At 43.2% G+C, this 12746-nt stretch overlaps 2 protein-coding genes across 2 annotated transcripts; one reads left to right on the forward strand and one right to left on the reverse strand.

Annotated features, from left to right (window-relative positions):
• Positions 1 to 5113: 5113 nt before the first annotated feature.
• On the reverse strand, positions 5114 to 6055 carry LOC134179121 (metallothionein 20-III-like). The gene is made up of 3 exons (XM_062646018.1): positions 5607 to 6055; positions 5431 to 5514; positions 5114 to 5367 (listed from the first exon to the last, which is right to left on the reverse strand). Exons 1-3 carry the CDS (start codon positions 5749 to 5751, stop codon positions 5297 to 5299), a joined length of 300 nt encoding a protein of 99 aa, XP_062502002.1. The 5' UTR covers positions 5752 to 6055; the 3' UTR covers positions 5114 to 5296.
• Positions 6056 to 11076: 5021 nt separating this feature from the next.
• Positions 11077 to 12333, forward strand: LOC134178743 (uncharacterized). The gene has a single exon (XM_062645630.1). It carries the CDS (start codon positions 11196 to 11198, stop codon positions 12081 to 12083), a length of 888 nt encoding a protein of 295 aa, XP_062501614.1. The 5' UTR covers positions 11077 to 11195; the 3' UTR covers positions 12084 to 12333.
• Positions 12334 to 12746: the final 413 nt, after the last annotated feature.

The raw sequence follows: 12746 nt of genomic DNA on the forward strand, positions 1-12746 counted from the left end.
GCATATTGCTATATCGAACCTCAACCGTGTAAGAAGCTCCATTTGTGAACTGAAAGACGTAGGTTGCAATAGAACCCATTGATCTGTGAGGCTCAATGTACATTTGGACTTGGCCTGATGCGAGTGTGTGTGTAGCTGGATAGGCATTCCAATCATTAGTAAGCAGGTCACCTGCAATTCTAGATAGACAGACGATGTGATTGTTGCGCCGTATGATTTAGAGTCAACATTATTACCTCACTATAGGAAGCGAGTCTGCACCAGTCGTTGTATTGAGGGTGTAAATAGTTGTCGACGTGTTGCCCGTTTTGATGGCTACAGCTCCTGTAAACGATGTCGCTTTGTATTTGAAAAATCGTATTTGTACTCCAAAGTCATTGTCCTGGCTTCTGCAATCCCAAAACTCTCCAATACCAAAATAGTCAAAATCTATTCCTGAAAAGACAGAGAAAATATTGTGATGTTATGGAATGTTATACATTAATTGCTGTAACATCTCATTTTAAAATAATGATGATTACGGTTACCATTTACAGGTTTAAATAGATCACCTTAGTGATGCTGGTGTAGGATAATGCCAAAAGCTTTTGGTACGAAAACGACTGAGCGATAGTAACAGCCAATGAAAACTTGGATAGATTTGGTATCGATCCAAATTGGAATACTTTAGCACTTGAACTATTTCTGATAAAACAGCCTTTCAGTCACATCATCTTGAACTATGTGATAACAGTTGTTGTCCTCATTGTACAACGTGGTTTAGACATACAATTTGAGAAGGATTCAGTCACAGTTAGATGTTTCTCCTATGAGCTTTTTACTTGCTGTTTATGTTAGAAGGCTACTATAACTATAATAAGTACAATGTATTGTAATTTCTTATTCGTAAGCAGCCGGAAGGTGTCAATCAATTGATTGCTAACACAGCTCATCAACCCGGACGATTGTTCATCTGTTAAATTTGTCATCGATTGTTGCATAATGTAGGTCAATATGACAGATAGTCTTAGAAGGAGCAGCTTGTTTATTCATTACATTTATTCAATAAAAAGGCCGGAGTACGGCATACTGACTGTGATATTTATGATAGTTAAACAACAACTGGTTCCTAATGTGCCTACCATCAACGGTTGTAAGATGAGGATCACCGGAACGCCGAACAGTTTGCCTGCGGTCACAGCATTGTCCCAACCATCGAGGCTGACACGAACATTGAGGCTGAGATTCTCCAAATCTTGTCACGCAAACTCCTCTTCCCGAGCAATCTTGTATTCTCTTGCCTTTGCATCCACAATCAGGCTGATCGCAGCATGTTCCTTGCCAGCCCGGAAAACACAAGCAAAACGAATCTTTGCCATTTCCGTCGATGATACCGTGACCGGAACAAACTAAAAATATATACAATATGACAACAAGATGTTGCATTAATATTTTTGTATTACTAGCACCGTCTGGACAAGCTGGCACTGTTCCAGAGTTCGGTGTGCATCGACCTCTTCTGCTGTCTAACCAGTCAGTCCACTTCCAATCATTCTTTGTATTCAGATTGTCTGCCACGCAGAGAGCGGCGTTGAAGTCGCATTCGCAGCAAAGCTTTTTGCATTTGCTGCCTTCTTTGCTCAAGAGTATTTCTTGACAAAATCCTTCAGCATTCTCCCAGTAGCTGCATCCCGCTGAATAGACAGTACTGACAGTATTGTAACAATCGCAGTCTGGCGGTGCCTTGTCATAGCACGACGCTCTCGTCTGACAGCAACGGTCCGTGGAATCGACCGGGTCTCTGGGTGATAGAGACCTGACTTGAAGTGACGGTTTGGGTACGCAATAACATCCATAATTCTCCCATGCATTTGGATTTTGATCCGTGGCACATTTAATGTGAAATAGAAAGTCGATGGTGATCTTTCTAAAGTCGGATTCATCTGGATCAACATTTCAAACAGAATGAGCTTATAATGTAAAATTTGTAGAGATGTGATCATGTACCTGTGTAGGAATCTAGGTAAACATGATCATAATCCGGAATCTCGGTGTCTGATGCTATTGGAGGTACTCCTCCTGGGCATTTGTCTTCGGATGGTACCACACACGTCTCTGACTGACCGTTTTTCGTGCACTGTCCTCCCCGAATGACATTGAAACATTTCTCGAAGTTGGTGCACGCTCTTGTCCATCTGATACACCACCTCTCTGATCCGGGAACTTCTAATGAATTTCCTCGATCCTGCACAGATTCGTCGTTACAGGTTTGTTTACAGTCTAAGAAGTAAATTTCGCTTGAAAATGGATTTGCTATATTGTGTAAAGCCATCGTAACACAATAATGGAAGAACCAAGCAGGACATTGCTGATCACTGTCTTCCGGTCCGTTACCTGTTCCGGACATACACCGCTGTTGCGTCTCACACCAACCACAACCACTCGTAGATGTGCAGGATGAGCAGGACGAGAAATGCGGACAAACATTGACAGAACACGTAGAGCCTGCCCAACCACTAGAGAAATAGTAATTTGTTAATTGCAGTACTGATTGACATGATAACCCTTACCTTGCACATTGACACAGGTTTGGCGCTATGCACGTGCCGTGTCCTGAACAATCGTTTTTCAGAGTACAAACTGGTTTTAAGCATTGTGATCCAGCCCATCCCGCAAGGCACACACAAGGTCCATCGCTTCGACAGATTCCGTTAGGTGAACAATCGCAATCTTTGCTCGACAGTTTGCACGTGCGTAAGTCGGGTTGAATAATGAACCCGTCGTTGCATGCGCATTGGAATGATCCAACGGTGTTGATGCAAATGTGTTGACAAGGAGATGGTACCTCTTCAATGCATTCATCAACGTCTGAAAGAGATAATGTCTAGATATTAGTAAAAGCTCTAAAGTCAATTTATGGAAGGTTATTTGTAACCTTGAATGACTGTAGTTTCAACGACGCACTCTCCCTGAAGTTGTAAACCACCAGGATAGCCGTACGAGTCCCACGACGCATATCCGTAAGCAATTAAACCGAATTTGGCTCTCCGTATTTGGTGAAGTCGATGGCTTCCAATAGATACCGGAATGGAAGTACCCACTAAGCTTGTTCCAGGAATTGAGTGCCAGGTACTGTCTGATGGCAGTGGCTGGTCATCTAACCGCAATCCAGATGTTTCAGCTTTTTCTATTATTAGATTTAAGTAGTTAGTAAATGCAACCGGGGAGGCAGGAGGTGTGCTGATTATATATCGGTGACGATACTGTTCTATGGGTGGAATCATTGCCATGAATGGATCGGACGTCACACCGTCGACATCAGTTCCTTTAGAAAACTGTACTAATAATATTGGTTCGTCGGTTTCTATAAAGGCAAAAGTTGTGCTGGAGACATCGATTTCATAGAACTGACCCGAACTGAGCGTCGTCTTGACGATCCCATTCACTTTAACACTCGTTCCATCTCTAGCTGCCACCAAACGAAAGAGATCACCACCTGTGCGAAGTGCTAAAGGAGCTGTAGCAAATGTAGTTCCTAAAGTTGCCACAGGTGGAATTTGCTCTGCCAGATGATCGCAAGCACTGAATCCTAGAGGTACATCAGCGCACACATGTCCTCCAAAGACAGACACGGGTTGGTCGGTATAGATTAGCGTGCCAGTCAAGTCAGTTCCAGTTAGCTGCAATGTCTGCAACTTCTTTAGTGTATAAGAAGCTTTTTCTCGTTGGACATAATTTGTCGTTCCGTCAGATGCATCCGAAGAGAACCGAATCGTTAATTCTGTGTTATCACGAATGGCTAAATGGCAAGAATGCTTGATTGGCTCCCCACTATCGTGTACGAGGCAATTACGTATTCGTGTCCTTGAACTGATGTTGGCAGTGCAAGAAAAGCATCAGTAGTATACACTATTTGATTTAAGCCATAGACTGTCATGTCTTCTGTACTGGTGACTAGGATCCCTTTTTCTTCGATTCCAGACGTTAGCGCAATTTCAGGCGCAAGTGATACGGATTTTAGCTCATTTGCTTGAAGAGCACCCGTTATCATTTCTCTATGCCCCGGAACTTCAACTTTGTATGTCAGTGCTTTTGACGAGGTGAGGAAAAGCACAAGTGTTGGACTTCTCCTGTAGTTTTGCATAAATGCAAGCACAAATTCTCTTCCAGAATTACTGTTTTGCACACCTGCGAATTAGAACTCGTAGCGAATGTGCAGCTCACTTGATTATGATTTACGTTTCTTACAACAATTTTCGTCTGATTTGTCTGTACAGTCTTCATTACCATCACATCGTTTTTCTGATGAAATGCACTGGCCATTTGTGCAGATAAATTGATCAGATAAACATGATTGCTGTGAGATAGCTAGTAAAATAAATAAAAATAAGAACAATAAAAACCGTCGAATAGCTATTGCGAATCTTCAACTGAATCCTACTTATCGGCAGTGTTAGCAGGTATACCAAGACACTTGCCCAGGTGACGCTAAACGTGACAGGACGTCTCATCTGTATTCAGGTCTAAAATTCTGAGCAAGAAACAGTGGCTATAGATCGTGTAGTGCCACTGTGGCCTGACTCAACAAAAGCGTTGCATATCGTCTAGCGGAAGCATTTGCGTGTCCAACCAATTAACACCGTCACCACAGCATCAGTTTGTTTATGACCGTCGTCTAGCCCAGAATGGGAGTTTATTCGATTAGCTTTAAGTTAATTAAATTCAGTAGAGCTGATAGGCCACATCTCCGACAGCAGCGCGACTGTTGCGAAATTCGTTGCAGCGACGTCTACAGCGAGCTGAAATCATATTGTGAATGGCACAACGCGCGTGTGTCACTCACACGCAAAGCGATGCGATGCACGCGCTCAAGCGTTGGCATAGTCTCGCGTAGCCAGACCCCTTTTTTCTTTTTTCCTTGTAAGGTACTGAGGCTCTCATTTGTTTTTGTGGCCACTTCCTCTTGATATCATTACTTATATGTGAGGCGATAAATAGGTAGTACGATTTGGGATGCTGCTGTTTACTGAGAGGAATTTGTCTAGACAGTTACCTAGTGTGCACTCACTGCGTCCTGTCTCTAGGACAGGGTATTCACCATCTACCACTTTGGCAATGACCATTACAAGTTCAAAACATAACGAAAATTTCATATTTTGTCTTAGTCCATAGGTAGCGTACGTACAGAACTGTTTATGTCTAGCACATGGATTACGTGAACGCGTAGTGTCAACAAGAATAAAGTTCAAAACTAAAAATGCAACTTTATAAACTAGCTCTAGGTCATATTAAAGTCTACTGCTGCTGCTACTGTACGTTACGAACAACAACCTTCTCGACACACACAAGAGTCACCGCAGCCACAGTTCACTTTGCCAGGACAAGAATCTAGAAAAGCACTTGACCATCAGCACACTCTCCTAGCACACCAACGCCACTAGAGCCACTAACCGTTGCACTGACACACCGGACAGCACTTTCCACGACAACCACAGTCTACGGCACACTTACAGTCGCCGCATCCACACTGGTCTCCTACAAGTACAAGTAAAAGAGACACTCAGACATTGATAGCAAGTGGTGACAGCGCGAAACACGTTTTTGACACCGTGTAGCAATTCTCTTACGTTTGCAACAGTCACAGAAGTCAGGCATCGCTACTGTACTCGACACTCGAACAGAATGAATTGAGATAGAACTGAATGAAGTCTGCTGGTGCTTGCAGTCAGTTATATAGCTAGAGAGGTGCTGCACAACGCCGGGCGAGTGCATTGGCGTGGGCGCGGGGTCAGGTGCGCAATGCGTGTGCAATGCGTGTGCACTGCGCGCTTGCAGTGTGCAATGCTGTGCACACGCAGCACAGGAAACTTCGATTATTTTGCAACTAGAGAGCTAGCTGCTGGTTATTTGAAATCAATCTCTTTGCTAGCATCGATCGATACTGTTTTTGTAGTCAGTGGCCACAATCGACGACGCGACGATTTTGTTTGTACACCTACTATCTAGGTCTGTGGCGATTGCGTCATGATTGCGTGCAGCAGTCGAGTTGCAATTTCCTCTATTGCTTTAGCACACAGACAAGCCTCGCCCCTGACGCACGTAGATTTTTAGTAGATGATGCACATGTAGTCTCTAGTTATAATTCTACAGAGAATTCTTTGATACCTCTAAGTCTTAGCTAATTAGCACTCTAGTTCGCAGCTTTGCGTACCCGCAAGCTGCACACGCATTGCACTCTGCGCAGTGCACACTCATTGCACACCCGCCGCCGCGCCCACACTATCATGCAGACCTTTTGATGTCTGATTCTTGTGATCTTTAGATTTACTTTTTAAAGTTTGATTTTTTAAGCACTTATGTGCTAAAAACTAGAAACTTGAACGCGCAGTTCCCTTTCTCAATTTCTAACATTAATACAAAATTGAAATAACTGAAGACACTTGACACAGCGGGGGGTTATCACCAACGCGTGTCTCAGGAGATTACATTTCCAACACAAGCAGGTGTTTGTTTTTACTTTAATTTCCGTCACGTGCTAAACAACACACAAGGTATTCACAACGCTCTTAATTTATCTTAATTTAGAGCAGACCGCACTTGGCAATCGACAAGTGTACATGTTGTGACTTTACCAATGGTAGGCATATATATATATATATAACTAACAGACTACAATACTTAATCGTCTAGTAAACTGCGCCACTCTGTTACCATACCATGTGCAAGCGTGGGCGTGGTAGAGCGTTTTGGCAACCTTAACGTTTACCTGTAAACTTTATTTAAACTCAATTCAACTCAACACATCCTAGCTTATACAATTCAGCTAGCTTATTAAACAACTTTACTGCAGTACTGTGCAATGTCAAAACACTACTCTAGTGTCAATGATGACCATGTACGCGTACACTAGATAGATCTAGCTGTATGATCTTACTTACGACCATGCAGGCATGTCACTCGATTAACTCCGGGCTGTCACTGCCGTTGGCCGTCAACCTGTGTGATGAAGCACCGGCTTGGGTTGTGTCAGAAGCAGCAGAAACAGGTGCAGTTCAAACACAGTTGGAAGCTCCGTGTCAGACAAGCTGTTACCGTGAGCCGCGTCGTTGCCCGTCTCTTGTCGTATTTTCTCTTCCTCGTTCCTTCAGGTCGTTCAGACCAGTGGCGGATCTAGGGTAGGGGTTGTGGGGGTTGCAACTCCCCTTTTGTTGGCCTCGGAGATAAAGCACAAGGTCTTGAAGCCGCAATGTGCTCATTTTCAGTATTTAATTAAAAATAACTAAGCGGATTCTTGACGAAGTGAGACATCTGGCAGCGAAACTCCAGACTCGTGACCAAGATAATTTTGTTGGGTAGGGAATGGTTCACTCAGTACGTAACTGAAAGAATGAAGGTAACAAGGCAGGATATACGCAACCTCTTTGACATCTGGTATCAAGACATTCTGCGACTCGCAGACAGGATTGGATCCGTTGAATCTTTTCCAAGAAAAACGAACTTACAGCGAAATCGGGGCAATACACCTACTAGTAGTCGGAGTCCGATTGAGCACTACAAACGATCCGTTGCGATACCCCTCCTAGACTTCTGCTTATTCAGATGCACGAACGATCTAATGGTGAGCAAGATAATGTCCGAGCATTGTTGTGTCTAGTGCTTACCCTTCTGGTTCGTTCCGACGTTGACCCAATGAATGGAAAGCCGATCTTCCATTCCCGAAGTCTCTATGAGGTGAAGTGAGAAGACGGCAGTCAGCATGGCAAAGCAAATACCACGAAATGCAAAAAGCAAGGAAAAGAGTGCAAGAGTGCTAGAAGGCCATACCCAACAATTTGGTAACCTTCTCCTGGTCATGGGAGCCTGTGACTCTCGGTTGTACCCGAATGTTCATCGTCTGCTATTGATAGCATGTAAACTGCCTATCACAAGTGCAGATGCAGAGAGGTCATTTTTTCTACTGAGGAGACTGAAGACTTCAGCAAGGTCTACCATGGCAGAGGAGCGTCTTGCACACCTATCAGTTATCGCCATGCATTACCAAGACTGGGTACCAGCAGACGAAGTTTGTACAAAATCATCCACGGAGATTGTTCATACAGTCTTTGTTTGAAAGAGACATAGTTGCACCGTAGTTTACTTAACATTTATTTAGCAGTAGTCTATGCATTAGGCAGTTAGATTGAGTTAGACAGTTTTGATGATTTAAGGAGTTTATAACATGACACATTGCTAGAGATACGTTGCCATAGTTGTTGCCATTTACTTTAGCTAAGCTGTAAGAAGCCTGGGCCATTTGCAACTCTAACGATACAAATGCGTTGAGTGAAGTAGGCGTGGTCTATCAAAATTTGCAACCCCCTCTTTTCAAAAATCCTGTATCCGCGCCTGCAGACCGTGGAGAGTCAGTGGAAGTTGGTCGTCTGACGACGTTGAATTCCAGAGCGTCCATCGTCTGCCTTGATTTGTGCAGTGCTTATGCAACCGAGCCATTGGACTAGATTCTCGTTAGGATATGGCACATTTTGCAGCGGAACATCCTTGCTGCTATCTAACGTACTAATCTAACGTATACCTCCAGTTCCTTCGTCGACTGCGTACGGTAAGCCACGACTGTCGACAGGTACGATCCTGTCGTCGAACGAAACTACTCCCTGGACCTCGAAACGACCGGTTTTGCAATAGGTCAGTTATGTGTGCAGTAAACTGACGTCCGTCTGAGGGGAACGAACGTACGTCTGTGATCGCACGTCGCCTTTTTTTGCTACGACTGTACCTGTTCGGTCAGTGCACTTTTCGGCCATTCAATTTTTTAGTTTGGTTAAAACTTGAAAAGTACATCGTGTATTTCAATTTTTGGACCAATTTTTTTACCCAAAATTAAAAACTAAAAAATTGAAAATTGATTTACTACATACAAGAAAATCAAAAATACAAAATTGAAATGACGGCTGCACTTTCCGGCCAAGCATATTCTATCTAAGTCTTCAGTGACAGCACCTAGACGTGATAAAGCAATTTGAGGATTAGCACTGTCTCCTTCAAGGTGTACACTCAAGGTGACAGTCTCAAGTAACAGGCTGATAAATAGGGATTAGCAGTAATGATCTAGGATTCTATAGGGAAGCGATTTTTTGTTCAGCTGATGTGGCGTCTCGAATTTGTTGATTGTACACACTTGCGCTGGTAGAGGGACTCAGTTTGTAACACACTTGCAGGTATAGAAAAGATGCACCTGAACTTGCACCAAATCGATTAGGATTGCTGTACAGGTTTAACTTAATTAAGCATATCACAGTTCACCTGCCATTGCCCTAAGTGATAAGCTGATTAGCTTTTGTAGCACAAATTACTCAACACAATAAGTGCACAACAGTGATAATTGAACTGTATAAATCAGCATTCAGATAACCATCTCCTGGATACAGTGCAGGTATTGTTCCTGAACATAATAGTAGATCTGACCATAGGTGTAACAATTAATTAATCAACAAGAACAAGGCGCTCGATTAGTTCAACAGAAACTCTCTCCATGTTCATCATGTGCTAATTATTAGCTTTGGAAATAATCATCTTTTAATTAAAATCAACCCCTGATAGCATGCTATATGTACACTTATGCCACAACCTTAATTGCTTTGTATATACCCGCAAGTCTGTTACAACTAATCCCTCCAGCGAAAGTCTATACGCGACGAAATTACGTCACATCAACTAAACAAGAATTTTCTTCCCTAGCTAGAGAATCATATAGATGGTTACTGCATAGTTATTAACTGCTATTTCATCAGCAGTAGGTGATAGCTATTTGAGCTGTTTGTCTGTCAATTGTCACCTAAAGTGTGTACACCTTGAAGGAGACAGTGCTAATCATCAAATTGCTTTATCATGTCTAGGTGCTGTCACTAAAGACTAGAATTGTATTTTGATTTTCTTATATGTAGTAAATCAATTTTCAATTTTATAATTTTTAATTTTTGGATAAAAATTGGTTCAAAAATTAAACTGCACGATGTACTTTTTAATTTCTAACCAAACTAAAAAATTGAAAAATTGAATGGCCGGAAAGTTCATTGACCCTGTTCCTGCTGCTTCTGACACAACCCAAGCCAGTGCTTCATCGCGCAGTTTGATGAGCGACGCAATGACAGCCAAAGTTAATTAATCGAGTGACACGCCTCCACAGACACACACACACACACACACACACACACACACACACACACATGCCTACTAAAGTCACAACATATACACTTGTCGACTGCCAAGTATGGTCTGCTCTAAATTAAGACCAGGCTCGAGCTTTCCTATCTCTTTCCCTATTTATATGCGTTGTCATAGAAGGTGCCATTGTTGTCAGAGATGTGCATGTACACTGTACTATGTATACAGTGCACACGCGGCCTGATTCAATGCCATGGTGTCGCAGCAGAGTACGTCATTTGCAAATCCGAGTAACATTATCTAGCCTAACACGTGATTGCAAGGCAACAATCACTTCCTCAGCCGTTAGAAATGAGATGCCAAAGCAGACACGTTGGAATGAGAGCCCCGCTAAAGCACCCCTCTGTGCAAAGTGCGTTGGGTCCTTTCAATTTTCAAGTAGTGCGAGAAATTGAACGGCAGTTCAAGTTTCATGAATATGGCGTATGCATGGATCATTGTCTGCAGCACAAGCGCGCATGAACTTATACGTTAGAAATCAAACCCTAGGGCACAAAATTAAAAATTAAAAATTAAAAAAAATGAAATTGAGAAATAAAAACATTAAAACTGAAATGTAGAAATTAAATGGCCCGACCATCAGCTGACCAATGTAGGTTGGATTTGGTGCAAATGCAATCAGAATCTAGAGAGAAAGTTTAATAAGCAAGAAATCTCCCATCACGGAGGCCAGCGACACGTACACAGTCTCCAAGGGACTGGTGAGGGCGTGTGTTCAAAACTCCCTCTATAAATAGAGATGTTCTCATACGATATTTTTTCACTTTCGAAAGGCGTTGCCTGTGTTGCTATGCGTAAGATCTAGACAGCACCCACCTGGATTTCACAACGTGCTGAATTTGCGGGGGCGCGAACTAACAAGCAACATATAAAACGTACTTGACGGTACACAGTCCCCTAGTTGCATCACTGTTGGGTGAGCAGAAAGTACGTTCCGAACCGGTCTCTTTCTGTCAACAATCAGTGCATCAGCCAGTTCACAGTGATCGTGTACAATGAATATCATGTCTCCAGTGTCACTCGTTACGCTGTTTGTCTTCATCTTTCCCTCTGCTAAGGCTGTCTGCCCCCGAGCGAGTGAACTGCCAACGGCAAGAACAAAAATCGAATATCCAGGTTTGACGTTCACTCCGTCAACAGGAAAACTGGAAGTCGCGCAGCTCAGTAACGAAACCCTCGCTGGAAAGTTCACCTCTAACACCGACGTCATCATCAATTTCAAATCGACCAGCCACGGACTGCTCCACTTCTGGGGCACAAACGGTTCTACAATTTACAAAGTCGAGAATACACCTGAAAATTACCTCATCCAGTTAGGAGAGCATCGGTTTGTCAGCAGAGCCAACACACCGGCCAACAATAAACAAGAAAACAGAAACAAACTAAACAACGACAGAAGCCAACAGGACGCCGATGACATGAAACTGAGCAGAGCTTTCAAAGAACTACTAGACGATCCTGTGGCACGCCTGCTTGGCAAGGTATCTCGAGCCTTGGGTGATGCGGGCGTCTTCGGTCACACATCTCCCAGCTCTTTACCTCTCCACGCAACTACCCTCTTCATATATCGCCGGCTATCAATCGACGATTTGGGCGAAATAGATCGAGACTGCGAGCCACAAGAGAATCGCGAACGTCCAAGACGAAAGGCTGATAGCTGTTCGTTGGAAAACGACCCAAACCATGACAACTGCTTGGGAATGTGCGGTAGACTTTGCTCGTGCTGGAGTGTGGTGTGTGGTGACTGCTGTTACCACCAGGGATGCTACGAGCATGACCTGTGCTGCAAAGCTAAATTTGTCAGTCTAAGCTGCTTAGTTAAGCCTGTCCTGAACTTCAGCTGCAGTTCTCATGGCGACTATCCCAAATGTCTTGATAATTGATGCATCCATGCAACAAGTTTCAAGTTGAGATAGACTATATAGACAACTGCAGATACGTTCACTGCTCTAGCGTTGTGCTGCTGTGCTGTCTGTAACGTGAAGCGCTTACTAAGCTAGTATAGAGATCATCAGTAGTTATGGACTAATATTGTGCTCAATTAAACAATTACACTTTGCAATTAAATTACAGCTTAGATGAAACGGATATATATAGCTCCTATTTTCAGCATTAGCCATTAGAACGGAACTTGCAAACGTCAATTGACTTAGCAAATAGCGTACTCTAAGGCTTAATTGACTCATGCACTTCTGGTCCGCGTGACTGTATACAGTAGATAGGCATAGGAAGAGCAAGGAGACAGGGCACACAGATAACGTGCCTCTAGGACACCACCCACTCCTATGGCCTGGTCAGTGTTCCATTTCTTCACCTCACTCATTATGCAGCTGAGACCAACTCAGGTAACATTGTCGTTGTCTTTGAAGTCTTCATACATCAAAGTCATTTGAAAAACGTTTCAACTAGCCTTACATATCGGGAATTGCAACATCCCCTTCCACTGAATGATTGCAGGCTGTAATCAACAGTTCTTCAATTGTTTTGGGTAATGCCAATGATGCTTGGTCAAACCTTCTGGAAATCTCCTCACTAACTAGATCAAG

The sequence above is a fragment of the Corticium candelabrum genome, chromosome 4 (assembly GCF_963422355.1).
Source record: "Corticium candelabrum chromosome 4, ooCorCand1.1, whole genome shotgun sequence".
Taxonomy (NCBI): Eukaryota; Metazoa; Porifera; class Homoscleromorpha; order Homosclerophorida; family Plakinidae; genus Corticium; species Corticium candelabrum.

What these genes read in the sequence shown, in the direction of transcription:
- LOC134179121 (XM_062646018.1), bottom strand. Translation starts at nt 5,751, where the DNA reads ATGCACTCGCCCGGCGTTGTGCAGCACCTCTCTAGCTATATAACTGAC. An exon ending in CTTCTGTGACTGTTGCAAAC is followed by an intron (nt 5,515 to 5,606) that starts GTAAGAGAATTG and finishes TTGTACTTGTAG; the next exon opens with GAGACCAGTGTGGATGCGGC. An exon ending in TCCGGTGTGTCAGTGCAACG is followed by an intron (nt 5,368 to 5,430) that starts GTTAGTGGCTCT and finishes GTGCTTTTCTAG; the next exon opens with ATTCTTGTCCTGGCAAAGTG.
- LOC134178743 (XM_062645630.1), top strand. Translation starts at nt 11,196, where the DNA reads ATGAATATCATGTCTCCAGTGTCACTCGTTACGCTGTTTGTCTTCATC.